Raw genomic sequence first — 24,653 nt, 5'->3', positions numbered from 1 at the left:
TTTTTTTTTTTTTTTTTTTTGAGATGGAGTCTCACTCTGTGGCCCAGGCTGGAGTGCAGTGGTGTGATCTCAGCTCACTGCAACCTCCGCCTCCCGGGTTCAAGTGATTCTCTTGCCTCAGCCTTCCAAGTAGCTGGGATTACAGGTGTGCACCACCACACCCAGCTAATTTTTGTATTTTTAGTAGAGACGGGGTTCCACCACGTTGGCCAGGCTGATCTCAAACTCCTGACCTCAGGTGATCCTCCCACCTCGGCCTCCCAAAGTGCTGGGATTACAGGCGGAAGCCACTGCCCTGGCCTATAGCTAGAGCTGAATTTGAAAAGTTCTTTATCATTTCTAGGTAGAAGTCCCTGTCAGATATGTGACTTGCAAATACCTTCTCAGCATCCACTGAGAGTCCTCTCTGTGGATTGTCTTTCCACATTCTCGATGGTGTCTTTTGAAGCACAAGTTTTTAATGTTGGTGAAGTCCAGTTTATTCTTTTTTTGCTGCTGTCGCACCCCTGTGTTTTCTTCTAAGAGTTTTATAGTTTTCGCTTTTCCATGTAGGTCTTTGATCCATTTCTAGTTAATTTTTGTATATAGAATAAGGCAGGGATGCAACGTCATTCTTTTGCATGTGGACATCTAGTTGTCCTGGCACCATTGTTTTTATTATTTTACTTAAAAAAATTGTTTTTAGAGACAGAGTCTCGCTCTGTTGCCCAGGCTGAAGTGCAGTGGTGTGATTCTTGTTCACTGCAGCCTCCAACTCCTGGGCTCAGGGGATTCTCCAGCATCAGCTTCCTGAGTAGCTAGGACTACAGGGTGTGCCCTGCCACACCTAGCTAATTCAAAAACATTTTTCTTTTTTTTTTTAGAGACAGGATCTCACTCTGTTGCTCAGGCTCATCTCAAACACATGGCCTCTAGGGATCTTCCCACTCTGGCCTCTCAAAGTGTTGGGATTACAGGTGTGAGCCACCATGCTGGGCCAGCGCCATTTGTTGAAGAGACTCTTCTTTCCCCCATTGAATGGCCCTGGCATCCTTGTCAAGGATGAGTTGACTGTAGCTGTGTGCGTTTATTTCTATCCCATTGACCTATCTGCATCTCATCATGCCACTACATCGCTGGCTTGATTACTGCAGCTCTGTAGAAGTTTTGAAATCAGGAAATGGGCATCCTCCATCTTTTTTTTCTCTGTCGGTATTGTCATGGCTATTCTGGGTCCCGTGTGTTTCCATATGATTTTTTTTTTTTTTCTTGAGACAGAGTCTCACTCTGTCGCCCAGGCCGGAGTGCAGTGATGCTGTCTCAGCTCACTGCAACCTCTGCCTCCTGGGTTCAAGTGATTCTCCTGCCTCAGCCTCCCGAGTAGCTGGGAATACAGGTGCATGCCACCACACCCAGCTAATTTTTGTATTTTTAGTAGAGGCTGGGTTTCACCATGTTGGCCAGGCTGGTCTCAAACACCTGACCTCAGGTGATCTGCCTGCCTTGGCCTCCCAAAGTGCTGGGATTACAGACGTGAGCCACCGTGCCTGGCCCCATATGAATTTTGGAATCAGCTGGTCTGTTTCTGCAAAGAAGCCAGCTGGGATTCTGACAGGGATTGTGTGGACTCCGTGGACTGTCGGGGTTATTTTTGTCTTCTCTTTGCTCCCCTTCCTAACCTCGAGCTGGTGGATCTTTGTCCCTCTGGGACTTTCCAGTGGCTCCTTCTCCATTACGGAATAAGGTCCAGATTCCTTCAGTTCCACACTATTGTTACCTGGTGTCCAGGTAACACCGGGCCTAACCCTCTTCCTGTCTTCCCCTCCCTTATCCATTACTCCCCTTAGATGTGGCCACCCCACACCCCTGACTCCCACAACTAACTCTGTTTCAGTTATTCAGTGTTTACCCCCAAACTTGTTAGACTTGATGCCTCAGTTCAGGGTTTTGGAGACACAGCCCCATCCCATCAGCAGCCACCCCTTCTGGCCTAGAGTCTCCACTAGTGTCTAGGGGAATCCAGGAGTTGTCACGTCACGGAGGTTGGCTGCGCTGTGGCCTGACTGAACAATGACCTTTTTCAATGAAGGGGGAAGACAGAGACTGCCCTGAAGGAAACTGCAGCTCAGTTTCCTAAATGCAGGAGAAACTATGTGCAAAAAATTACCCAGCAAGGTTTAAACAATTATGTATTTCAGTTTTATTGATTTATATATCAGGGAGGGAGAAAGCAAGAATCAAGAAGAGGAAAAGAAGGCTGGGCACGGTGGCTCACACCTGTAATCCCAGCACTTTTGGAGACCAAGGCCGGATGATCACTTGAAGCCAGGAGTTCAAGACCAACCTGGCCAACATGGTGAAACCCAGTCTATACTAAAAATCAAAAAAAAAAAACAAAAAAAAAACCAACCACTGGGCGTGGTGGTGTACACCTGTAGTCCCAGCTACTTGGGAGACTGAGGCCTGAGAATCCCTTGAACCCAGGAGGCGGAGGTTGCAGTGAGCTGAGACTGCACCACTGCACTCCAGCCTGGGTGACAGAGTGAGATTCTGTCTCAAAAGAGAAAAAGAAAATGCTGGGGAGCAGGGAGAAGAAAGGTAAGGGAGAGCCAAGAGTGAGTAGGGCAGGAGCTTCTGAGGAGGGGTTTAGACTGTGAGAACCCTCTTAGAGAAATGGTGAGGTACCCTGAGCACCTTTGTCACTGCAGACACTGACATGTCGTGTGTGTCTTAGTCCATTCAGCTTGCCATAACAGCACACCATGCACTGGGTGGTTTATAAACAACAGAAGTTTACTGCTCGCAGTTCACGGGGCTGGGAAGTCCAAGATCAAGGGGCCTGCAGATTCAGCATCTGGTGAGGACCCACTTCCTGGTTCATAGGCAGCACCTTCTTGCTGTGTCCTCACTCAGTGGAAAGATTGAGGCAGCTCTCAGGGGCCTCTTTTATAAGGCCACTAATCCCACTCACAAGGGCTGAACCCTTATGACCTAATCACCTCCTAGAGGCCCCACACCTAATACCATCATCTTGGGGGTGAGAATTTCAACAGCAGACATTCAGTACATGGCACGTGGCCAGTGAGTTCCCTCTTGTCCTCCTGTCATGCCTCTTCTGGGCAAATATTCTCTGCTCTGTGCATGAAGTGTGTGGTATACACATTTTGTCATCTTTGGTTTGAGGGGGACGTAAAGGAGGGACCTTCTCTGGGCAGGCCAAAGGCATTGGAGCCTCTGGTGTCCTGAAGCCATGGGCTGTGGCCTGGAAGGAGCCAGTGTGGCCCTAACTAGAACCCTGAGGCCCAGGACATCAGGGAGTTGCTGCCAGCGTTACCCGGTGGTGGGGCCAGGGTTTTACTTAGGAGGCTCTAGAGGCTTCCATCCCTGGTGGGAGCATCGCTCAGAGCATTGGGCTACCTCGGGCTCTCCCCGTGCCTCCCACTGGACACCTCACCCATTCCCACATGTTTAAATACCACCTTGATGCTGACACGCCTGACTTTGTGTTTCCAGCGTCTTCCCTTCCTGGCACACTGGCTGGAGTCTTTCTCCCGAGTTTCCTGTCGAACATGTCCAGAAGTGACCCTGATTGTCCCCTCCAGATCCAGCCCTCAAGTGAAAGGCCAGAGGCAGGGAGGCTGGGGAGCGGAGACCCCAGCTTCCTGAGGCATGATTTGCCCATTGAAGCAGGGAAGTGCCATGACGTCTTTGTCCCTGTAGTGAGGAGACCCCGGGCCACCTCTGGTTTTCTTATCTTAAGGCACCAGCCACCCCAGCAGCCCAGACCGGCTCTGGGATTCAGCCCCACCGCCCAGCCATGGCTCCCCGCAAACCCACGCGTCCTGTCCATTCTCATGACCACCACCTTGCTCAGGCCCCGGCTGCCGCTGCCTCTCCCTGGACCCCACACGAGGCCCCTGCAGTTCCTGCGTCCTGATAGCCCCTTGTATCATGCTCCACATGGCAGCTGGAGGGAGGGGGCTTCTCACAATGCCCGTTTGTGCTATTTCAGCTTTGGTTATTTATCTTAAAGACAGATAATGCATTTGCACAGTTGAAAATCAGGAGGTGAGAAGCCTCTGCCCTCTCCTTGGGTGCCCCCATCCCTGGAGGTGCTGTTTATGAGCTCCTTGGGGTGGGGGCCTTCCAGAAAGGCATACCCTCCCCTTCCTGTTCACACAAATGCAATGTGCTCTTGTCCTACTGTAAGGCAGAGCACCTGGCGCCATCCCGTTCTATGGCCAAGGAGCATCCCACAGTGTGGGCTGTGCTGGAACCTTCCAGCCAGTACCTCATGGACATCTGCATTGTTTACGGATTTTGCTGTCAAAGACATTGTGTGCCTCTGCACATGTCACATGCCTCCAGGATGCTTTTCTTGGAAGTGGAATCATGGGGCGATAGAGCCTCGGGCTGACCATCTGGATCCATCCCACGGGGTCAGAGAGAGCTTCAGAAACAGAATCATGATGTCCTGCCTCCCACGCTTGCACATCCCACCTCCCCACTGCAGAGCCCAGCACCATCTCCTTGGCGTGGCCTGTGGGGTGCAGCCTCTGATGCCTCGGCCCGTTCCCTTTTGCTCCAACTGGAGTGCGACATCCCCCCACCTCAGGGCCCCTGTGGTTCCCTCCACCAGGCTCTGCCCCTGGCCCTTCCCCTGCCTGACACCTGCTCTCCTGTTGGCACCACCCTAAATGTTGCTTTTGTGGGCATCTTCCCTGCCCACAAGGTGTGACTGCAGTTTCCCTGTGACCCCCTTGGTGCCACTTGTCCCCGTTTATTTGTGTTTGGGTGATGTTCCCCTCCACAGTCATCCGGGAACTGGGGCCTTTTTCTCACGGGGACCCAGCCCCTTCTCTGGCACCTGGCCTGTCAGGCCATCGAGAAATACCTGCTGAGGGAGCTGTTGAGAGAGTGGACCCGGGCCTCCAGCCCAAGAGGCACACATTGGCCGTGGGTGTGCACGGAATGCTGGCCCTGAGCACGGTCCTGCCACATGGTTTCGGAGGCTTCCCTGGGGCTTCTGGCCCAGGCTGCCCTCCTGTTATCTTGAACATGCTTCATTTTTCCCATCCTCACGTAAATCCCTGCAACTCCTCCCTAGGAATTACAAAATGACCTAGACCGGGAAACAAGCAGTTTGCAGGAGCTTGAGGCTCAGAAACAGGATGCTCAAGACCGCCTGGATGAGATGGACCAGCAGAAGGCCAAGCTCCGAGACATGCTGAGTGATGTCCGGCAGAAGTGCCAGGACGAGACTCAGATGGTGGGTCCCAGCCACGTCCGGGGCAGCGTCCTGCGCACGGGCAGGGGTTCCCGAGGGCTCCCCTGCGCTCATGTTACCTGGGAACACAACACTTAGACATCCTACTGGGTCAATAGAGTTGCTCCAAATACCACGCAGAAGTGTCCGAGCACCAGTGGCTTGACTTCCTGGCCACCCGCCGTGCTCCTAGAAGTCAGGTTGTATATGTGAATGGCCTTGGTCCCTGTGAACCTGTGCCCTGAACACACCCCACCCTGCCTGTGCCCCACAACACAGGGAGTTCCAGGGTGCCTGTCTCCCCTCCTCGGGTGTCTCTGAGGCTCCACACAGATTCCAGAGGCTGCAACCTCAGAAAACTATGGGGACGCTCAGTCTCCCGGGTCATGGACAGATCATTCATGCTTGGTCATGCCCCTCATTATTCCAAAGTGATCTTCCATTAGCCACAGCGGGAGGAGCCCGTCTGCCTTTTCTGTGTCTCTGTTTTGGGTGTGGAAAGAGGCCTGTAAGGAAGCCAGGTGTCTGGGCCTGGGTTAGGTGTCCGCCTCCCTGGGTTAGCTTGTTTCAGGGATGGGGGCTATGAGTTCTTTCTCGGAGTCCCATTTCATCATGCACTGTGAATCCCTTTAACATCTTTTAACATCTCATTTCAGATCTCATCATTGAAAACGCAAATCCAGTCTCAGGAATCGGACTTAAAGTCCCAGGAAGACGATCTGAACCGAGCCAAGTCGGAGCTGAACCGATTGCAGCAGGAGGAAACCCAGCTGGAGCAGAGCATTCAGGCCGGGCGAGTCCAGCTGGAAACCATTATCAAGTCCCTGAAGTCAACGCAAGACGAAATCAACCAGGTGCTTCTGTGGAGCCGGGTCCCTGCCACATGCCATGGACCAGCGAGCCCCAAGAGCTGAGGCTGCCACTGCTGGACTCCTTTGCTCTCACCCTTGTTACTTAGTGAAGGTCTCTTTTGGGAGGCTGTGGTGCTGGCCTGGAGGCGCAGGGCCAAGAACTCCCCAGAGCATGTTCCAGAGGGTGTTGGCATTGCCTGGAAGAGTTCACTTTCCTTTCCTGAGCACACAGCATCTTCAGGGAGTAGGCGGGGCGGGGAGGGAACGTTTAATTAATGACTCATTTGGAGAGACCTTGGGGTTCCTTCCAGCCTGGTCCTCACACAAACAAGAGGGAGAAAGTCAGAGAGATGACTCCTTTGTCCCTGGGCAAGAGAACAGATGTCCTCTGCAGTCACTGGTGTGTTCAGGAGGCACCACCCTGGAGCATCGCACCATGCAGGACCCCCATTCTCGAAGCTGTCTGGGGTGCCCCCACCCTCTTCCCAGTCCAGGGTGGTGCTGGCTTCTCGTGGCCTGCAGCTGTTGCCCTTCCCTGCTCTCCTGTGGGCAGTAGTTGAAGGCCTCTGTCCTGGCCCTGGGCATCTAGTCTGCAGAGTGGTTGTGACACGGGCCCTCAGCCTGTTTGGGAGTGGCCAGGCACACTTCCTTTCCCAATTGAACCGGTCTCTCTCTCTGCTCTGTTAGCCAGTTTATAGGCCACAGTTGATCATAAACATGGACTGCTCAGAGATTTACTGCCTTTTCTTGTGCTTTATGGTTAATATCTGTAGGATTACTTTTAGTGCTTTCTAACCCTTAGAGTTTGTAGTTGGGTGTCAGGAGCAAAGATATCTTGCTTTGCTCAGTGCAGTGCCTTACACCTGTCATCCCAGCACTTTAGGAGGCTGAGGCAGGAGGATCACTTGAGGCCAGGAGTTCAAGACCAGACTGGGCAACATAGTGAGACCCCATCTCTACAAAAGATACATTTTTTGTAGAGATGGGGCCTCGGTATGTTGCCCAAAAATATAGGTGGTGATGTGCGCCTGCAGTCCCAGCTACTCAGGAGGCTAAGGCAGGAGGAGTTTCTGAGCCCAGGAGCTCAAGGCTACAGTGAGCTATGATCACTCCACTGCACGCCAGTCTGGGTGACAGAGTGAGACCCTGTGTCTTAAAAAAAAAGTCTTTCCTGACATGTTTTCCTGACCCTGTTTAATGCTGATGATGTCTTTGTTGCACAGGCAAGGAGCAAACTTTCCCAGCTGCATGAAAGCCGCCAGGAGGCCCACAGGAGCCTGGAGCAGTATGACCAGGTGCTCGATGGAGCCCATGGCGCCAGCCTGACCGACCTGGCCGACCTGAGCGAAGGCGTCTCCCTGGCAGAGAGGGGCGGTTTTGGAGCCATGGTAAAGGTTGAATAAATGTATTACAGTACGGGGCTCTGGTCCCTGGGTGTGACAGCAGAACATCCCACCCGCCAGATCTGTTCATGGCCAACGTTGGTTCCATCCAAGCGCAGGCGGCTGTCTCTTGGTTTTGCTGCCACTTTGTGCGTTCACACCAAGCCTCGCAGCCTGGCACAGGTGGCCATGCTGAATCCTGGCTTCCAGAACAAAGTCCAAGATAGGCCAGGATCCTTTCAAAACCTGTTTTGAAAGCCCTCCATCTCTGCGGAAGCATTACACTGGGCCAACCACCCAAATTCAGAGGGCTTCTCAAACTTAACCAAAATTGGATCCATTTCTACTCATTGTGGAAACCCCACATTCTACTGATCGGGGGCAGGGGACATCTGAGGGGTATGTGTCTATGGATATGTGTGTTTCCACAAGGAACACCTTGAAAAGCAAATGTGTTGCTAAAGATGAGGAAATAATGGCAGGCAGCCCTCCCAGGGTGTTCCTGTTTCAACTAAGAATTGGCCTCTCCTGAAATTTTGATGATGTTTAAAAACCTCTGCACTTTACTCCCATCTCATGACCTTAGAGTTGTGATCAGGCCTGGGGCAGGGGACTGTTGGCCCCCTAGATTTTTGAGAGATCTCGAGCCCCTGATACCAAGACAGGTGTGATCTTTTCCTAGGTGGTCACATCCCCCCTGTTCATGCCAGAGTCTGCCCCTGCAGCCTCGAACCTGGGGACATGCGGCTTCCCATTTTGTCTTGGTGCTGTTGCGGGAGCGGATGGGCTGGGCCGCGCGGGTCTGGATGTTTCCTTGGTGCTCTGCTGCCTCGAGCAGCTCTCTCCGTGCTGCCACCCTCTCTCCCCGGGCTCCTCCCTGGAGCCCTTCTGCTCCTGGGTCTGTGTTCGTCATGGATTCCTCTTCCTCCCTGGAATAAGAGTGAGCGCTCATGCTCTCTAAACACCACACTTGCCTCTTTATGTTCAATGCTTGACTTGTTCCTCTTCTCAGCAGCCGAGTCCTCAGTCCCAAGGATTTATGGGGAAGCACACGCATCCCCTGGGCTGCTGGGAAGGCCCTGCTGGCGAGCTCATCTGTCTCTTGTGTCTGGCCCACACTGGGTGTACTGCCTCCCTCTTTCCTCCCATACTCTCTTTTCTCGTGGACTCATAATGAGGTGGCTTCCATAGCCGCCCCCGGGCCCGTCATCTTCAGCTTTATCGTCTAAATTTAAACGATGAGCATTCATCCTTCATGAATTACGAGAAGCCAGAACTCCTCGCTTTGCTCCCTGACTGTTCTTGGCGTGTGTGTTTCCGCCTCACAACCCGGCTCCTACTTTCCCCATCTGGCATTGTCCCCTGGCACTGCTTTTGGCTTGTCCTGCTCAGTCTTCGTTCAGGGAACAGCTTCCTCTTCAACGTCCCTTTTGCAGGTTTTTAGAAACCGGTTTTCTTGGATAAAAGTTGGCAGTGAAGTGGCAGTTTGCAAGAGGCCAGTGATTCCCCCAACTCCAAAGACAGATTTTTACCTTTCTTGTTATTTTTGTTCATCTTCTGGGCAGGGCAAAGGTTACATGAGAGACAATTACTTTGGGAATGTAGATATAAGATATGTTACATGGAAATTTGCAACCGGCGTCCGAAAGAAAAACTGTCTTTATCTTGTTGTACAAATACAGTTTTTAAAGCATTTTTCTGACTTGTTTCTATTTCTTAATAAATACTTGGAAGAGAGATTTTTGTTTACTCCTGAACACTTCAAGACTGCTTCAGAGCCGAGGGAGAGGTGCCTTAGTTCTCCCTTGTGAGTTGAAGTTGGGGATTTTAAGTCCCTGAGAATAGTGTATCCACAGTGGTACATCTGAAACTTCCTATGTTTGGACAGTTCTACTCAAGTTACCAAATTCCATGTGAAACTCACGCAGTGTGACTTTATCTCAAAAGTCAGGGTTTTTTGTTTGTTTTTTTTTTTGAGACTGAGTGTCTCTACTCTGTCTCCCAGACTGGAGTGCAGTGGCACGATCTCAGCTCACTGCAACCTCAGCCTCCTGGGTCCAAGTGATTCTCCTGCCTCAGCCTCCCAAGTAGCAGAGATTACAGGCACGTGCCACCACGCCCAGCTCATTTTTGTGTTTTTAGTAGAGATGAGGTTTTGCAGTGTTGCCCAGGCTGATCTCAAACTCCCGACCTCAGGCAATCCGCCCGCCTCGGCCTCCCCAAATGCTGGGATTAGAGGCGTGAGCCACGGCACCCCGCCAAAGTCAGGGTTCTTAAAACCATATTTATTTCTTGTCTCTCATCTGATTATGAGAATATTGGCCTCTTGCTCACCATCCAATGAACTTGTAGAGAGAAGCTAATAAGTCATCCCAGACTTAGGCCTTACTGAGGACAGATTAAGAAAGGTTGGATCATCTGTCACATCCAGCCCCAGTGGCATGCTGGAGCCAGTTTTTATTGACTTTCCAGAACCGATTATTAAATAGAAACTGGCCGGGCACAGTGGCTCACACCTGTAATCCCAGTCCTTTGGGAGGCTGAGGTGGGAGGATTGCTTGAGGCCAGGTGTGTGCCACTGCACTCCAGCCTGGGTGACACAGCGAGACTCAATCTCTTTAAAAAAAAAACCCCAAAAAACAAAAAAACAGGAACTTGTGAGCTGGTTGCTTGGAAACTTGAAATCAACCACGGTGAGACTGTTTATACCACAGGAATTGGCAGAAGCTCTAAACCAGGGCTTTTTTTCTGAGAGAACTGATTCCCAGCATACCCCTGCTGCCCGGCACTCCTCTAAAGGCAGGAATGTCACAGAAGCTTATTGAGCCCCCTTTCAGAGTTACCATGTGTATTTCCTAAGAAGGGCACTACTTCACACTGGTTGCTGAACTTGTTCAAGATACTACATCTCTGCGAAGGGCCGTGTCATTCATCCTGGCCTTTGTCTGCTGTATTCGTGTCCCCCAAGTTGGCAGATGGGTCTTTTCTCCTTGGTAGGTGGTCTGCAGGGGGTAGAATTGATGGTATCTTTGTAACAGGGAAATCCCATTTCCCACTCTGATTCTGTGCAATGGAATCAAAACCACCTTTAGGTACCCTGACCTCCTGAATCCTGCTGGGGTCTCAGGCTTCCCCTTAGAAGGGGAAGGAGTGATTGTGGTTTCAGGCCAGTGACTCCTGAGAAAGGGATTGCAGGCCTGACTATCAGTGCAGGGGGCTTGCAACCTGCGTTCCCAGAACCTTAAGTCTCTTTTCTGCCATTGTTAACTGTTATTTGGAAGTCTTCCAAGTGATGACTGAAAACACTGAAAAAAGAAAACCTTATAAATAAATGCCAATGAAAAACTAAATAGAGCCAGGCATGGTGGCGAGTGCCTGTAGGCCCAGCTACTTGGGAGGCTGAGACAGGAGGATCCTTGAGCCCGGGAGTTCCGGGCTGTAGTGTGCTGTGCTCATTGGGTGTCTACACTAAGTTAGTCATCAGTACGGTACCTTCTGGGAGCAGGGGACCACCAGTCGCCTAAGGAGAGGTAAACCTGCCCTGATCAGAAACGGAGCAGGTCAAAACTCCCATGCTGATCAGTAGTGGGATCGCACCTGTGAATAGCCATTGCCCTCCAGCCTGGGCAGCACAGTGAGATCCTACCTTTAAAAACAAACAAACTAAATAGAAGCTTTCATTCTGAGGTCAGACTGGCATTCTTTTTTTTTTTTTTTTTTTTTTTTTTGAGACGGAGTCTCGCTCTGTCACCCAGGCTGGAGTGCAGTGGCCGGATCTCAGCTCACTGCAAGCTCCACCTCCCGGGTTTACGCCATTCTCCTGCCTCAGCCTCCCGAGTAGCTGGGACTACAGGCGCCCGCCACCTCGCCCGGCTAAGTTTTTGTATTTTTAGTAGAGACGGGGTTTCACTGTGTTAGCCAGGATGGTCTCGATCTCCTGACCTCGTGATCCGCCCGTCTCGGCCTCCCAAAGTGCTGGGATTACAGGCTTGAGCCACCGCGCCCGGCAAGACTGGCATTCTTAACTCACTGCTTTATCCAGGTCATGATCCCTCTCTTTCTTCTGGAACAAATACATTCCTCCTTCCATGGAGCAGTGTGAGAGGCGGAGTTTCCACGTGGGCCTCCTGGCTTCCTTAGAGTAGGACTTCTCCATCTTTATCTGCGTCCGAGAACCCCATCAGACGCTCGCTGGGCGTGTGTGTCTTGTGGTGGTCAGCACCTGACATCCACTCGGCACTGTCTCCAGCTGCGGTGCTTGTGGACATCTGTACTTAACTTGTCTAAGAACCTGGCTTAGTTTCCCCACCTTGGGAAAACCCTGTGGTCGGAGGCTCCAGCTAATGTTTCCCAGGTAAGAAAAACCATTCCATGTTCATCAGATGGCAGGGATGTGGGTGCATTCTCCCGAAGCGGGGACTGAGGAAGAAGCACTCACACTAATTCACTCATTCACAGCCTGGACCAGTGGCTCGTCTTACCTCTGTACCTCTCAGAATTGTCCTGCACCTCTAAGTTGGCTGCCCCAGAGTGGTGGCAGCCTTGCCAGGAAACTTTCTTTTGAACCTTTGATGTCATTGCCCCAAACCATTTGTCCCTATTTTCGTGGAAGCCCCAGCTTTTTAATGATTTTGTTTTGGTCGGTTGGAATACTGGACTGGTGTGTGAGCCCCACGCAGGGATGCCAGTGTGTGTGCCAAATTCAGTGAGGGTGTTGTGCTGTTTTTTTAATATCACAGTGAAACATTCATGTTTTCACTGAGGGTGTGTCTTTATTAACTAAAACAGAGTCCTTATTTAAACCAACTGCATTGTTCCCGTGTATATGACAAACCCACCCTTTTCAGGCTACTTCCCACTACAAAAATGTGCTCTTCAAAAGTAAATATTTTTTTCTTCTTGTTTAAATGAACCTGTTTGTTTCTAGAAATACACACCTTTAAAAAAAATGCAAAGCGTTGTGTATGCTCTAGTAATTCTAACTGCATGAGTACTTATTTCCTCATAGCACAGAAACAACCAGCATGTTTCTTGGTATGAAAACTCCATTTTCTCAAATACCCACCTAGGCACATACTCACCGAGAAAAGGATGATTGAGGAAGGTCACACCTTTGAAATGAGGCCTGTGCTGCTGTCGTTGAGTGACTCTTTGCGGTTTTCTTGATGGCATTTCCAAATGTATTTTTTTTTCTGACTCAGTGGTTAAAAAAATATTGTTTAAATTTCAGGTAAAATAGACATAAACGGCCGGGCATGGTGGCTCACACCTGTAATCTCAGCACTTTGGGAGGCCGAGGCTGGTGGATCACTTGAGGTCAGGAGTTCAATACTGGCCTGCTCAATATGGTGAAACCCCGTCTCTACTAAAAATACAAAAATTAGCTGGGCATGGTGGCGTGCGCCTGTAATCCCAGCTACTCGGGAGGTTGAGGTAGGAGTATCACTTTAACCTGGGAGGTAGAGGTTGCAGTGAGCCAATATTGTGCCACTGCATTCCAGCCTGGGTGACAAGAGTGAAACTCTGTCTGAAAAAAAAAAAAAAAAAAAGACATAAACTTGACCATCTTCACTGTCTTTAAGTTTACAGTTCGGTAGTGTTAGGTATATTCACATTGTTGTGGAACCCAGCTCTAGAACGTTTTCATCCCCATGAAATACCCACTCCCCAACCCCCTACCCACAGCCCCTGGCAACCACTGTTCTACTTTGTCACTGTGAACGTGATGGCTCTGTGGTCCTCATAGAAGAGGAGTCATACCTTGTGCATCGTTTTGTGACTGTTATTTCACTCAGCGTCCTGTCCTCAAGGTTCTTCCATGTTGGAGCATGTGTCAGAATTTGCTTCCTTTTGAAGGCTGGATCAGATTCTGTTGTGTGGCTCTTTACAGTTTTCTTGATGACATTTCCAAATTCATTATTTTTTTCTGACTCAGAAAAAAATTTTGTTTTTCCATTTCGTTTATCCATTCATTCATCGATGGACATTGAAGTTGCTTCCACTCAATGATTTTTTAATGAACTTTTATTTTAGAATAGTTTTTAGATTTATGAAAAAATTGCAAAGATAGGCCAGGTGTGGTGGCTCATGCCTATAATCCCAGCACACTTGGAGGCTGAGGTGAGAGGATCAGCTGAGCTCACGAGTTCAAAACCAGCCCTGGCAACATAGTGAGATACTTCATTTCTACAAAAAATATAAAAATTAGCCAGGCTTGGTGGTGCACGCCTGTAGTCCCGGCTACTCAGGAGACCAATGTGGGAGGATCACTTGAGCCCAAATGGTCAAGGCTGGAGTAAGCCATGAGCATGCAACTGCACTCCAACCTGGACAACAGAGTGAGACCCTGTTTCAGAAAAAGAAAAACTGCAAGATAGTGCATAGTTCCTCTATATCCCACACCTGGTTCCTCCTGTTAGTCACATCACATACAGTACATTCGTCACGACCAATGAACCAGTATTGAACATTATTATTCACTCCAGTTCATATTTCTTCAGTGATCTTTATTTTTTTAAAGATACAGGGTCTTGCATTGTTGTGGCTGGAGTGCAGTGGCACAATCATAGCTCACTGTAACCTCCACCTCCTGGGTTCAAGCAATCTCGTGAGTCAGCCTCCCAAGTAGCTGGGACTATGGGTACATGCCACCATACCTGGTTTTTTTTTTTTTTTTTTTTTTTGAGGCAGAATCTCACTTACTCTGTCACCCAGGCTGGAGTGCAATGGCGCAATCTCAGCTCACTGCAACCTCCGCCTCCTGGGTTCAAGCAGTTCTCCTGCGTCAGCCTCCCAAGTAGCTGCAATTACAGGTGCCTGCCACCACCCCCAGCTAAGTTTTTGTATTTTTAGTAAAGACAGGGTTTCACCATGTTGGCCAGGCTGGTCTTGAACTCCTGACCTCAGGTGATCCGCCCGCTTTGGCCTCCCAGAGTGCTGGGATTACAGGCGTGAGCCCGCGCCTGGCCACATTTTTAAATTTTTGTTTTTATAGAGATGGGCTTTTGCTATGTTGCCCAGGCCAGTCTCGAACTCCTGGCTGAATCTTTCTTTTTAGGGTCATGCTACTCAAAGTGGAAATGTGAGTTAAGTATGGAATTCCGTCCTTTGCTTTAACTCAGAAATAATCAAATCCTTGTCCTGTTTCTTCACAAAATTATAGGATGATCCTTTCAAAAATAAAGCCTTGTTATTTAGCAACAACACGCAAGAGCTGCATCCGGATCCTTTCCAGACAGAAGACCCCTTCAAATCTGACCCATTTAAAGGAGCTGATCCCTTCAAAGGTATCTCACTTGCTACCCACTTTCTCATTGAAATACTGTGTGTTTTCTGTCAAATTTAGAATGGTTGAAGGGCTAGAAAAGTAAGGACATGCCACAGTCTGAAATGGAGGGGGAAAGGAACGCCTTTTTGTTTTGTTTTGTTTTGTTTTGTTTGGAGACGAACTCTCGCTGTCACCCAGGCTGGAGTGCAGTGGCGCAATCTCGGCTCACTGCAACCTCCGCCTCCTGGGTTCAAACAATTCTCCTGCCTCAGCCTCCCGAGTAGCTGGGATTACAGGCGCCCATCACCCCACCCGGCTAATTTTTGTATTTTTAGTAGAGTCGGGGTTTCACCGTGTTGCCCAGGCTGGTCTCGAACTCTTGACCTCAGGTGATCCAGCCGCCTCAGCCCCACAAAGTGCTGGGATTACAGGTGTGAGCCACCGCGCCCGGCAGGAATGCCTTTTAAGCTTCTTATCTCACCCTGTTAACCAGAGAGCCAAGGCATCGAGACACAGTGGGAAGCGTTCCAAGCTCACCACAAGACCCACATTTGAAAGCAGCTTGGCCAGTCCCCTTCAACTCTTCAGTACTTCAATTTCCTCATCCCTCAGCAGGTTAATAAATTTGCTCCTTGCTCACCTCACAGGGTTGATAAAATAATCAGAGCTAGTAATGATCATGAAAGTACCTGGCAAACCATGGGTTCCTACATAAACGTAAGGTCTGGATAATTTTAGGAGTCTATCCAGAGCCACACCTGAATCAAGAATAACTAAGAATTCCGGAAACAAGATGTCCTAATTTATCTCCATGTTTCAGAGCAAAACAGTATTTCCAGGAGGAAGGCTCTCTGTACATTTCTGAGAAAAACACTGAGGTGGGGAGAGAACAGTGGAAGTTTGAGCTTCAGCTTGGAGTTGAAGCCTGCCAGGTCTGAGAGGCGAATCCAGCAGCCCCTGACGCCCAGGGGTGCCACCGCCTCATTGCTGCAGGGCTGGTGGTGAAGTGAGGGACAGCCCAGAGTCCTGTGTCCTCTTACCCAGGGAGGTGGCAGGCAGATGGGATAAAGGAAACCCGGCATGGGAAGAGAGGAGTGGATTCTAGCCCGCTCTGTGTCTTCCCCTACTCCAACCTGTGTGGGACAGCCACCAGTACCTTCCTTCTCATCTTAAACATTCCAGCCAGAAACAGCTGCCTCCTCCAGGTCCCCCTCTTTGATTTGCCAAGGTTTCGAGGGCAGGTGGATAGAAATAACATTATTTCTATCGAGGGCAGGAGAAGGAAATAACATTCTCTCCCTACATTGGAGGAGTAGAAGGCAATGAAAGGCCTGGCAGGTGGGTGGCTGTGTTCAAGGGCCCAGCCTGCGTCCTGTGCCCTAAAGCTAATAAGCATTTCTCTCCTCTCCCACCCAGGCGACCCGTTCCAGAATGACCCCTTTGCAGAACAGCAGACAACTTCAACAGGTAAAGTTCAGTGTTTCCTGGACCAGTCTTTAGACTGTGTCCAGTCCTGGCTCAGAAGTTTCACGTGGCGGGACTTGTGTCCACACACACCGGGGTGGAAGCCATGTAACTGGGAAGGATGGCCGTCCGTCCATGTCACACCCATCCTCGGTCCCGTTCCCTTCTGGAGGTGGCTCCCTCCCTAGGTCCAGTCACTGCTGCACCCCACCCTGGAGTGTGGTGGGATCACATTGCCTGCTAATTTATTTATTTATTTTATTTTTTGAGACGGAGTCTTGCTCTGCTACCCAGGCTGGAGTACAGTGGCGTGATCTTGGCTCACTGCAACCCCTGCCTCCTGAGTAGCTAGGACTATGGGCGCCCTCCACCATGCCCAGCTAATTTTTGTATTTTTAGTAGAGACGGGGTTTCACCATGTTGTCCAGGCTCATCTCGAACTCTTGTCCTCAAGTGATCTGCCTGCCTTGGTCTCCCAAAGTGCTGGGATGACAGGCGTGAGCCACCATGCCTGACCAATTTATTTTTTTCAGGCGAAATTTATATAACGTAAAAGTCACTATTTTAAAGCATCCATTTCAGTGGTATTGAGCACACTCACAGTGCTGTGCAGTGATCACCTGCCTTCACCTAGTTCCACAACATTCTCATCCCCCCAAAAGGAGACCCCATCCCCATCAGCAGTCACTCCCTGTTCCCTCCCCCGACCCCTGGCACCCACTAATCTATTTTCTGTCTCTATGGATTTACCTGCATTGTTTATTATTATTATTATTATATCCATTTCCTGCAGGATATATTATTATTTATTTAGAGACAGGGTTTTACTCTGTTGCCCAGGCTGGAGTGCAGTGGTGCAATTATAGCTCACTACAGCCTTGACCTCCTGGGCTCAAGCAGCCTTTCTGCCTCAGCCTCCTTAGTAGCTGGTGCTACAGGCACGTGCCACCACACCTGGCTAATTTTTTATTTTTTTATTTTTACAAGCAGGGGTCTCTCTGTGTTGCCCATGCTGGTCTTGAACTCCTGGCCTCAAATGGTCCTCCTATCTCAGTCTCCTAAAGTGATTGGAGGGTTGGGATTACAGACATGAGCCACCATGCCTGGCCAGGATATTATTATTTTTAAAGTCAATTTTATTGAGTGGTATAACGTACACAGAACAAAATTCACCTATTTTATTATGTAACAAGATGAGTTTCAACAAATATGCACAGTTGTGTGAGATTTGAGAACACTTCGGTCATTCCTGAGGCCTGTTTGTTGTCACCCTCCACCCTCTCCCCAGGCTGCCCTGGGCACCACTGCCCTATTTTCCATCACTAGCATTCTTCCCTTTCTAGAATTCCATGTAAACGGCATCATTCTGTGGTGTGTCCTTTTATGCCTGGGTTCTTTCACTCGGTATAATGTTTACTCACGGGGCATTTTTCCTTCTAGATCCATTTGGAGGGGACCCTTTCAAAGAAAGTGACCCCTTCCGTGGCTCTGCCACCGACGACTTCTTCAAGAAACAGACAAAGAATGACCCATTTACCTCGGACCCATTCACGAAAAACCCTTCCTTACCTTTGAAGGTGAGTGGGGTGGGACGTTGCCTGGGAGAGCCGCACGCCTGCTCTGTGTGTGTGAGGGTGGCACTTCCCGAAGCCCTCCTTCCCTTCGTGGAGTGTACGTGGTGCCTGCGAGTATGGGCCTTGGTGCCTGTTCTCTGGGAGCTGGTATCCCAGGCTGATTGCATTCCTGCTGAATGAGGGAGCTGTCTGGCCTAGTCACTGCAGTGACTCACCTGTGAGCCCCAAGGTTCAGTCAACTGTCCAGTGGCCCCACGTCAGGGCAAGGAGGATGTCACCCACAGTTCTTACTCCTCTATCCCCATCCCCACCCCTCAACTCTAGTCATCTGCCTCCACTGCCCCTTCATCTCCCAAAAAAGACTAAATCAAACAAGCACCACATACTCGCACGGACCCGGCCACCCCACACGGTCCTTGTAACACACAGCACTGGTGGGGACCTTAGAGTCACCTTGGTGGGTGCCCCTGTCACGGCAGGAGTAAGTGCAGGCGTCTCAGCCCGACTGCCTTGCCTGGTGTTGTCTCCTGAGAGCATCAGCCAACTCTGACCCTCCAGTTTCCAACTCTAGCACACCTGTGCTTCCATCCCCAGGCGTGGCAGACACCGGGCGTTTCGCACATTATGCCTAAGAGATTGGGTTAAATAGCTGTCAACTTGGATTTTAAAACAAAACAAAAAAAAGCAGTCTCTGGTGATGGAGGAAAGGATTTTAATGATGGAGTGAGCTTGCTTCATAGCCTTTTTCTGTTTTCTAGGCTGCAACCCAGGCCCAGGGCCTGCTCAGAGACGAGCACTTATCCCTCCTCCTCAGGGCTCCTGCTGCCCTGGTGCCCACCTCCCTCACTCCCTGTGGACCTTTTGGTCTTTAGCGCTTGGAGCTCTTTGAAGGCAACGATTCATTTGCAGTGTTTTCTTATTGGCCCCTTTTTAACGTCCTTAAGACCTGTAGCATTCCTGGTATAGGTGATCTGTTTACCAGTTTCATTGACCTTCTCCATACCTTTTCCATAACCAACTTTTGGCTTCATTTTTCTCTACTGCTTGTTTTCTATTTCATTGATTTTCTCTTTTCTATTTCTATTTTTTCCATTTCCTTACTCCTGTTTATTTGGGGTTTACCTTGCTCTTCTAATGTCTTAAGCTCCAACCTTCATTCATTGATTTTAGACTTCATTTTCTAGTACAGGCGGTCCCTGAGTTACGATGGTTCAACTTACAGTTTTTTGATTTTACAGTAGTTTTATTGAGATGCAGTCCCATCATAAGTCGAGGAGTGTCTGGATTTATGTTGGTTCAACTTCTGATTTTTTGCTTTATGATGGGTTTATTGGGATATTAAGTACATTTTCGACTTAAGATATTTTCAACTTACAATAGGTTTATCAGGACGTAACTCCATGGTAAGTCAAGGAGCGTCTGTATAAATTTAAAGCAACGTATTTCCCGCAAGCACTACTTTACCTGTATTTCATATATTTGAGTACTTTGTCTCTTCATTGCCATTCAGTTTTGAGATGTTTCCCAGTTTCCCTTGTGAATTCTGTTTACCCATGGATTACTTAAAAGTGTGTTGTTTCATTTCCAGATACTTGGCTTCTTCTCCTAGGTCTATTATAATACTATTATTATTGATTTTTAATTCAATTTGTTATTAGAGAACATTTTCGGTATGTTTTCAATACCTTCACATTTATCAAGGGTTGCTGTTTATGGCCTATGTTGGTGAACAAACCATGTACACTTGAGAAGAATGTGTATCTAGTTGTTGGGTGTAATGTTCTACAAATGGCAGCGAGGTTGAGCTTCCTGATAGTGTTCAGATTATGTGTGTCTTCATTGTTTGTTCCTTTTTTAGTTCTACCAATGGCTGAGAGAGAGGTGTTAAACGTTCTCCTATGATTGTGGAATTGTTCATACTGCACTTTAATTTGATCAAGTTTTGCTTTGTGTATTTTGAAGCTCTGTCAGGTGCATAGATGTTTATGATTGTTGTGTCTTCCTGACACAATAACCTTTTTATCATTATAAAAGGTTCCCATTTGATCTCTGGTGATGTTCTTTGTCTTGAAGTCTGTTTTATCACTTCATTCTCCTCATGTTATTCACTATATGATATATCATTTTTCAACCATTTACTTTCAACTTACCTGGGTCTTTAAAACTGATAGATGTCTTTTGTAACTAGTGTAGTGTTGCGACTTGCTTTTTTTTTTTATCCAGTCAGAAGTCCCTGCCTTGTAAATGGAATGTTTAGTCCATGAACATTTAATGTAATTATTGATATGGTTTAAGTCTACTATTTTATTATTTGCTTGCTTTTTATCCCATGTTTTGTTTTCTGCCTTCTTTTGGATTGTTTGAATGTTTTTTGGAATTCTATCTATTGGCCTTTTATTATTTTAATCATACCTCTTTTAATGATTGTTTAGAGGTTGCTTAGGAAATACCGTGTACAGTTTTAACTTTTCATAGTCTGGCCGGGTGCGGTGGCTCAAGCCTGTAATCCCAGCACTTTGGGAGGCCGAGACGGGCGGATCACAAGGTCAGGAGATCGAGACCATCCTGGCTAACCCCGTGAAACCCCGTCTCTACTAAAAAATACAAAAAACTAGCCGGGTGAGGTGGTGGGCGCCTGCAGTCCCAGCTACTTGGGAGGCTGAGGCAGGAGAATGGTGTAAACCTGGGAGGCGGAGCTTGCAGTGAGCTGAGATCCGGCCACTGCACTCCAGCCTGGGTGACAGAGCGAGACTCCGTCTCAAAAAAAAAAAAAAAAAAAAAAAAAGAAAAAACTTTTCATAGTCTACTTGAGGTTACTATTGTATTATCTCATGTAAAATGTAGAAAATTTCAACCATTTGTCCACCCACCCTTGCAGCCAGCATGTCTTATGTTATAGCCGTCATGTGAATATCATACATCTAAATACATTAGAAACTCCATAAGACCCTTATAATTTTTGCATTAATCCATTGTGGTTATTTTAAAGAAAAAGGAAAAAAGTAGTCATTTAGTTTTACCCAAATATGTACCATTTCTGATACTCTTCATTTCTTTCTGAAGAGTGGATTTCCCTCCATTATCATTTTCCTTCAGCCTAAAGAACTTTCTTTAGCACTTCTTATAGTGCAAATCGACTGTATTGTCACTTTTTTGTTTTTATTTTTGAAACAGAGTCTAACTCTGTTGCTCAGGCTGAAGTGCAATGGTGTGATCTTGGCTCACTGCAGCCTCAACCTCCTGGGCTCAAGCAGTTCTCCCACCTAAGCCTCCCAAGTTGCTGGGACCACAGGCATGTACCTCCACACCCAGCTAATTTTTTATTTTTTGTAGAGATTGGATCTCTATATGTTGGTCAGGCTGGTCTCAAACTCCTAGGCTCAAGCAATCCTCCTGCCTCAGCCCCTCCAAAGTGCTGGGATCACAGGCTTGAGTCACTGTACCTGGCTGTTACTCTTTTTTTTTTGCAACCTCTGCCTCCCAGGTTCAAGGGATTTCTGGCTAATTTTTGTATTTTTAGTAAGACGGAGTTTCACCATGTTGGCCAGGCTGGTCTTGACCTCCTGAACTCAAGTGATCTGCCCGTGTCATCCTCCCAAAGTGCTACAATTACAGGCATGAGCCACTGTGCCAGGCCTGTTGTCATTCTTGAAGGATGTTGCATTTGATGTAGGTTGTTGGGCTTTTGTTTGTTCGTTTAGCACTTTTAGCGTGTTTTTCCACTGCCTTCCAGCTTCCATTGTCCTTGATGAGAGGAGGTTTTTTTTTTTTGTTTTTTTTTTTTTTTTTTTTTTTTGAGACAGAGTCTTGCTCTGTCGCCCAGGCTGGAGTGCAGTGACGCAATCTCAGCTAACTGCAAGCTCCACCTCCCGGGTTCACGCCATTCTGCTGCCTCAGCCTCCCAAGTAGCTGGGACTATAGGCGCCCATCACCATGCCTACCTAATTTATTTTATTTTTAGTAGAGACAGGGTTTTACCATGTTAGCCAGGATAGTCTCGATCTCCTGACCTCGTGATCCACCCGCCTCAGCCTCCCAAAGTGCTGGGATTACAGGTGTGAGCCATCGCGCCCGGTGGAGAGGAGTATTCTTTCATTGTTATCCTGTATGTAATAGATGGTTTTTCTCTGGCTACTTTCAAGATTCTCTCTTTATCTTTGGTTTTCAGTAGTTTTTGAAGTTTCTGGGTGTAGTTTTCTTGGTGTTTATACTGTTTAGGCTTTGCTCAGCTTCTTCAATCTGTAAATTATGCTTTTCAACAAATTTGGTAAGTTTTCATTGCTGGGTTCAGTGGCTCATTCCTGTAATCCCAGCACTTTGGGAGGCTAAGGCGGGTGGATCACTTGAGGCCAGGTGTTCAAGACCATCCTGGCCAATGTGGTGAAACCCCATCTCTACTAAAAGTACAAAAATTAGCCAGGCGTGGTGGTGCACACTTGTAATCCCAGCTACTTGGGAGGCTGAGGCAGGAGAATCGCTTGAACCCAGGAATCAGAGGTTGCAGTGAGCCGAGATTGCGCCACTGCACTCCAGCCTAGGTGACAGAGTGAGACTCCGTCTCAAAACAACAACAACAAAACAAATTTGGTAAGCTTTCAGCTGTCAGTTCTCCTAATTTGTTTTTTCTGCCCCATTTTCTCTCCCCTCTCTTTCTGGGATTCCAGTTACATGGATGTTAGACCCTTTGTTATTGTCCCACAGGTTCCTGAGGCTCTATTTATTTATCTTTTCATTCTTTTTTCTCCTTTTTCTTCAGATTGAGTAATTTCTACTGCTCTGTTTTCAACTTTACCTACTCTTTCTTTTATTACTGGTTATTTAGCTAACCTAATGGAGTGTGTGTTTGTTTGTTTGAGACAGAGTCTTGCTCTTTCGCCCAGGCTGGAGTGCAGTGGGGTAATCTCAGCTCACTGCAACCTCCACCTCCCAGGTTCAAGCCATTCTCCTGCCTCAGCCTCCTGAGTAGCTGGGATTACAGGCATGCACCACTAAGCCTGGCTTATTTATTTATTTACTTTTGAGACGGAGTTTCACTGTTGTTGCCCAGGCTGGAGTACAATGGTATAATCTCGGCTCACTGCAACCTCTGCCTCCTGGGTTCAAGCAATTCTCTTGCCTCGGCCTCCCAAGTAGCTGGGATTACAGGTGTCCACCACCACACCCGGCTAATTTTTTGTATTTTTAGTAGAAACAGGTTTTACCATGTTGGCCAGGCTGATCTCGAACTCCTGACCTCAGGTGATCCACTTGCCTTGGCCTCCCAAAGTGCTGGAATTACAGGTGTGAGCTATTGTGCCTCGCCCACGTGGCTAATTTTTGTATTTTTAGTAGAGACGGGGTTTTGCCACGTTGTCCAGGCTGGTCTTGAACTCCTGACCTCGGGTGATCCACTGCCCCCAGCGATGAAGTTTTTATTGTAGATACACTTTTTCATTTCCGGAACTTTCATTTGTTTCTTTTGTATACTTTCTGTTTCTCTGCTAAGGTCGCCTGTCTTTTCATTCATTTTAAGTGTATTTTCCTTTTCCTCATTTAGCACAGTTATAATCACCGTTTTACGTTGTCCCTGTCTCAGAGTTCCACCATTTGGGTTATTTTGAGATTGGCTATGCTGATTGTCTTTTCTGGTGAGAATTGGTCACATTTTTCCAATTCTTTGTATGTTTAGAAATGTATCTGATGCATAGTGAGTGTTCTGTGTCCAGACTGTAGTCTGTTTTCTCCAAAGAGCAGGAATGGATTTGTTTCAGCAGGCAGTTAACTTGGTGGCACTCACACTGCAGACACTCTCCAGCAGATGGCAGAAGCTCCAATCCCGGCTCAGTTCTTGTGGCCTCAGCTGCAGGCTGCCTTGAGTCCCCCCAGGCTTGCATGGGCAGGGACCAGCCTGAGACAGAGGGAGAGTGGATCATGAAGTTCAGGGCTTACATCTCTGCCCCTCCGTCCTGATTCCCCTCCCTTTTCCCGGGAGTGGTTGTCTCTGGGCTCCATCCTCCGGTGTTCAGATTCTACCAGAATCTTAGGCACCCGCATTGTGCTCTCCTGCTGTAGCTGGCGGAGTGGAAACTCAGCCTCCTGCTGTGTTCTTCTGCCACATTCAAATTCTCTTCCAAAGTCTTCTCCCTGCCTTGTTCACTTCCCAGCCTTCAGGCCACTGCTTTTTGTATTTGTAATTTTGGGGGTATTCTGTCCAGGTCGATAGGTGCTATATGCAGGAGGATTGATCTGTTGCGATTTTACTCTGCCTGGGTTGAGTTTTAATCATTCCACTTTCCCTCCGGCGTGGCACTGGATGTTGTACTTCGACGTCAGGAAAGTCTGGTTGAATGAATGGGTGATGGAACAAATGAACTGCTTTTTACTCTTTCCTCTCTCCTTTCACTCAGCTCGACCCCTTTGAATCCAGTGATCCCTTTTCATCCTCCAGTGTCTCCTCAAAAGGATCAGGTGAGACCCATGGCTTATTTTCCTTCCTGACTATTCCTCGGGCAGTAGCAGAGCCTCCCCTCCCCGCCCAGTTAACACTTTCACTCCCAAAGCCAGTGTGGCCTCTGTGTTTGTGTCATTAGTCAGTGGCACCCAGATCCTGGCCTGAGCCCATTAGGCCAAAACAAGCATCCCCTGCTGCTCCTCTTCCCAGGCACGGCACGCGCTGGCATCTTTCTAGAAGGGAATTTTCGCAGTAGGAATTCAGTAATAGCACCAGTGATATTAACTACTGTTACTCACTCCTCCTTATAAATCTTTGGTTTGTATCTTTGGGTTTTCTGCCTAAAAGAAATCCAAAATTTGACCCCAGGTACTGGCCTGTGTTGTGGGTTCTGTGTTTGAAGGAACCCCATCTCACAGTGTAGAACTCACAGATGCACG

At 48.4% G+C, this 24,653-nt stretch overlaps 1 protein-coding gene across 4 annotated transcripts in view; it reads left to right on the top strand.

Moving 5' to 3' along the window:
- Nucleotides 1-24,653, top strand: part of EPS15L1 (epidermal growth factor receptor pathway substrate 15 like 1) — a 119,778-nt gene that overhangs the window by 64,371 nt on the left and 30,754 nt on the right. For 3 of the 4 annotated variants that reach the window (XR_003116882.1, XM_025367454.1, XM_025367456.1), the window contains exons 14-20: nucleotides 5,087-5,248; nucleotides 5,902-6,099; nucleotides 7,320-7,484; nucleotides 14,641-14,764; nucleotides 16,162-16,212; nucleotides 17,650-17,786; nucleotides 24,170-24,230. Coding sequence is in view for 3 of the 4 variants with exons in the window: in XM_025367454.1 (XP_025223239.1) it covers nucleotides 5,087-5,248; nucleotides 5,902-6,099; nucleotides 7,320-7,484; nucleotides 14,641-14,764; nucleotides 16,162-16,212; nucleotides 17,650-17,786; nucleotides 24,170-24,230 (898 nt within the window). In the remaining variant the exon portion in view is untranslated. Of the gene's footprint in view, nucleotides 1-5,086; nucleotides 5,249-5,901; nucleotides 6,100-7,319; nucleotides 7,491-14,640; nucleotides 14,765-16,161; nucleotides 16,213-17,649; nucleotides 17,787-24,169; nucleotides 24,231-24,653 lie in introns of all 4 variants that reach the window. The other variant, XM_025367455.1, reaches the window with a different exon arrangement.

The sequence above is a fragment of the Theropithecus gelada genome, chromosome 19 (assembly GCF_003255815.1).
Source record: "Theropithecus gelada isolate Dixy chromosome 19, Tgel_1.0, whole genome shotgun sequence".
In the NCBI taxonomy this organism is placed as follows: Eukaryota; Metazoa; Chordata; class Mammalia; order Primates; family Cercopithecidae; genus Theropithecus; species Theropithecus gelada.
This window is presented reverse-complemented; position numbering and strand designations above follow the sequence as displayed.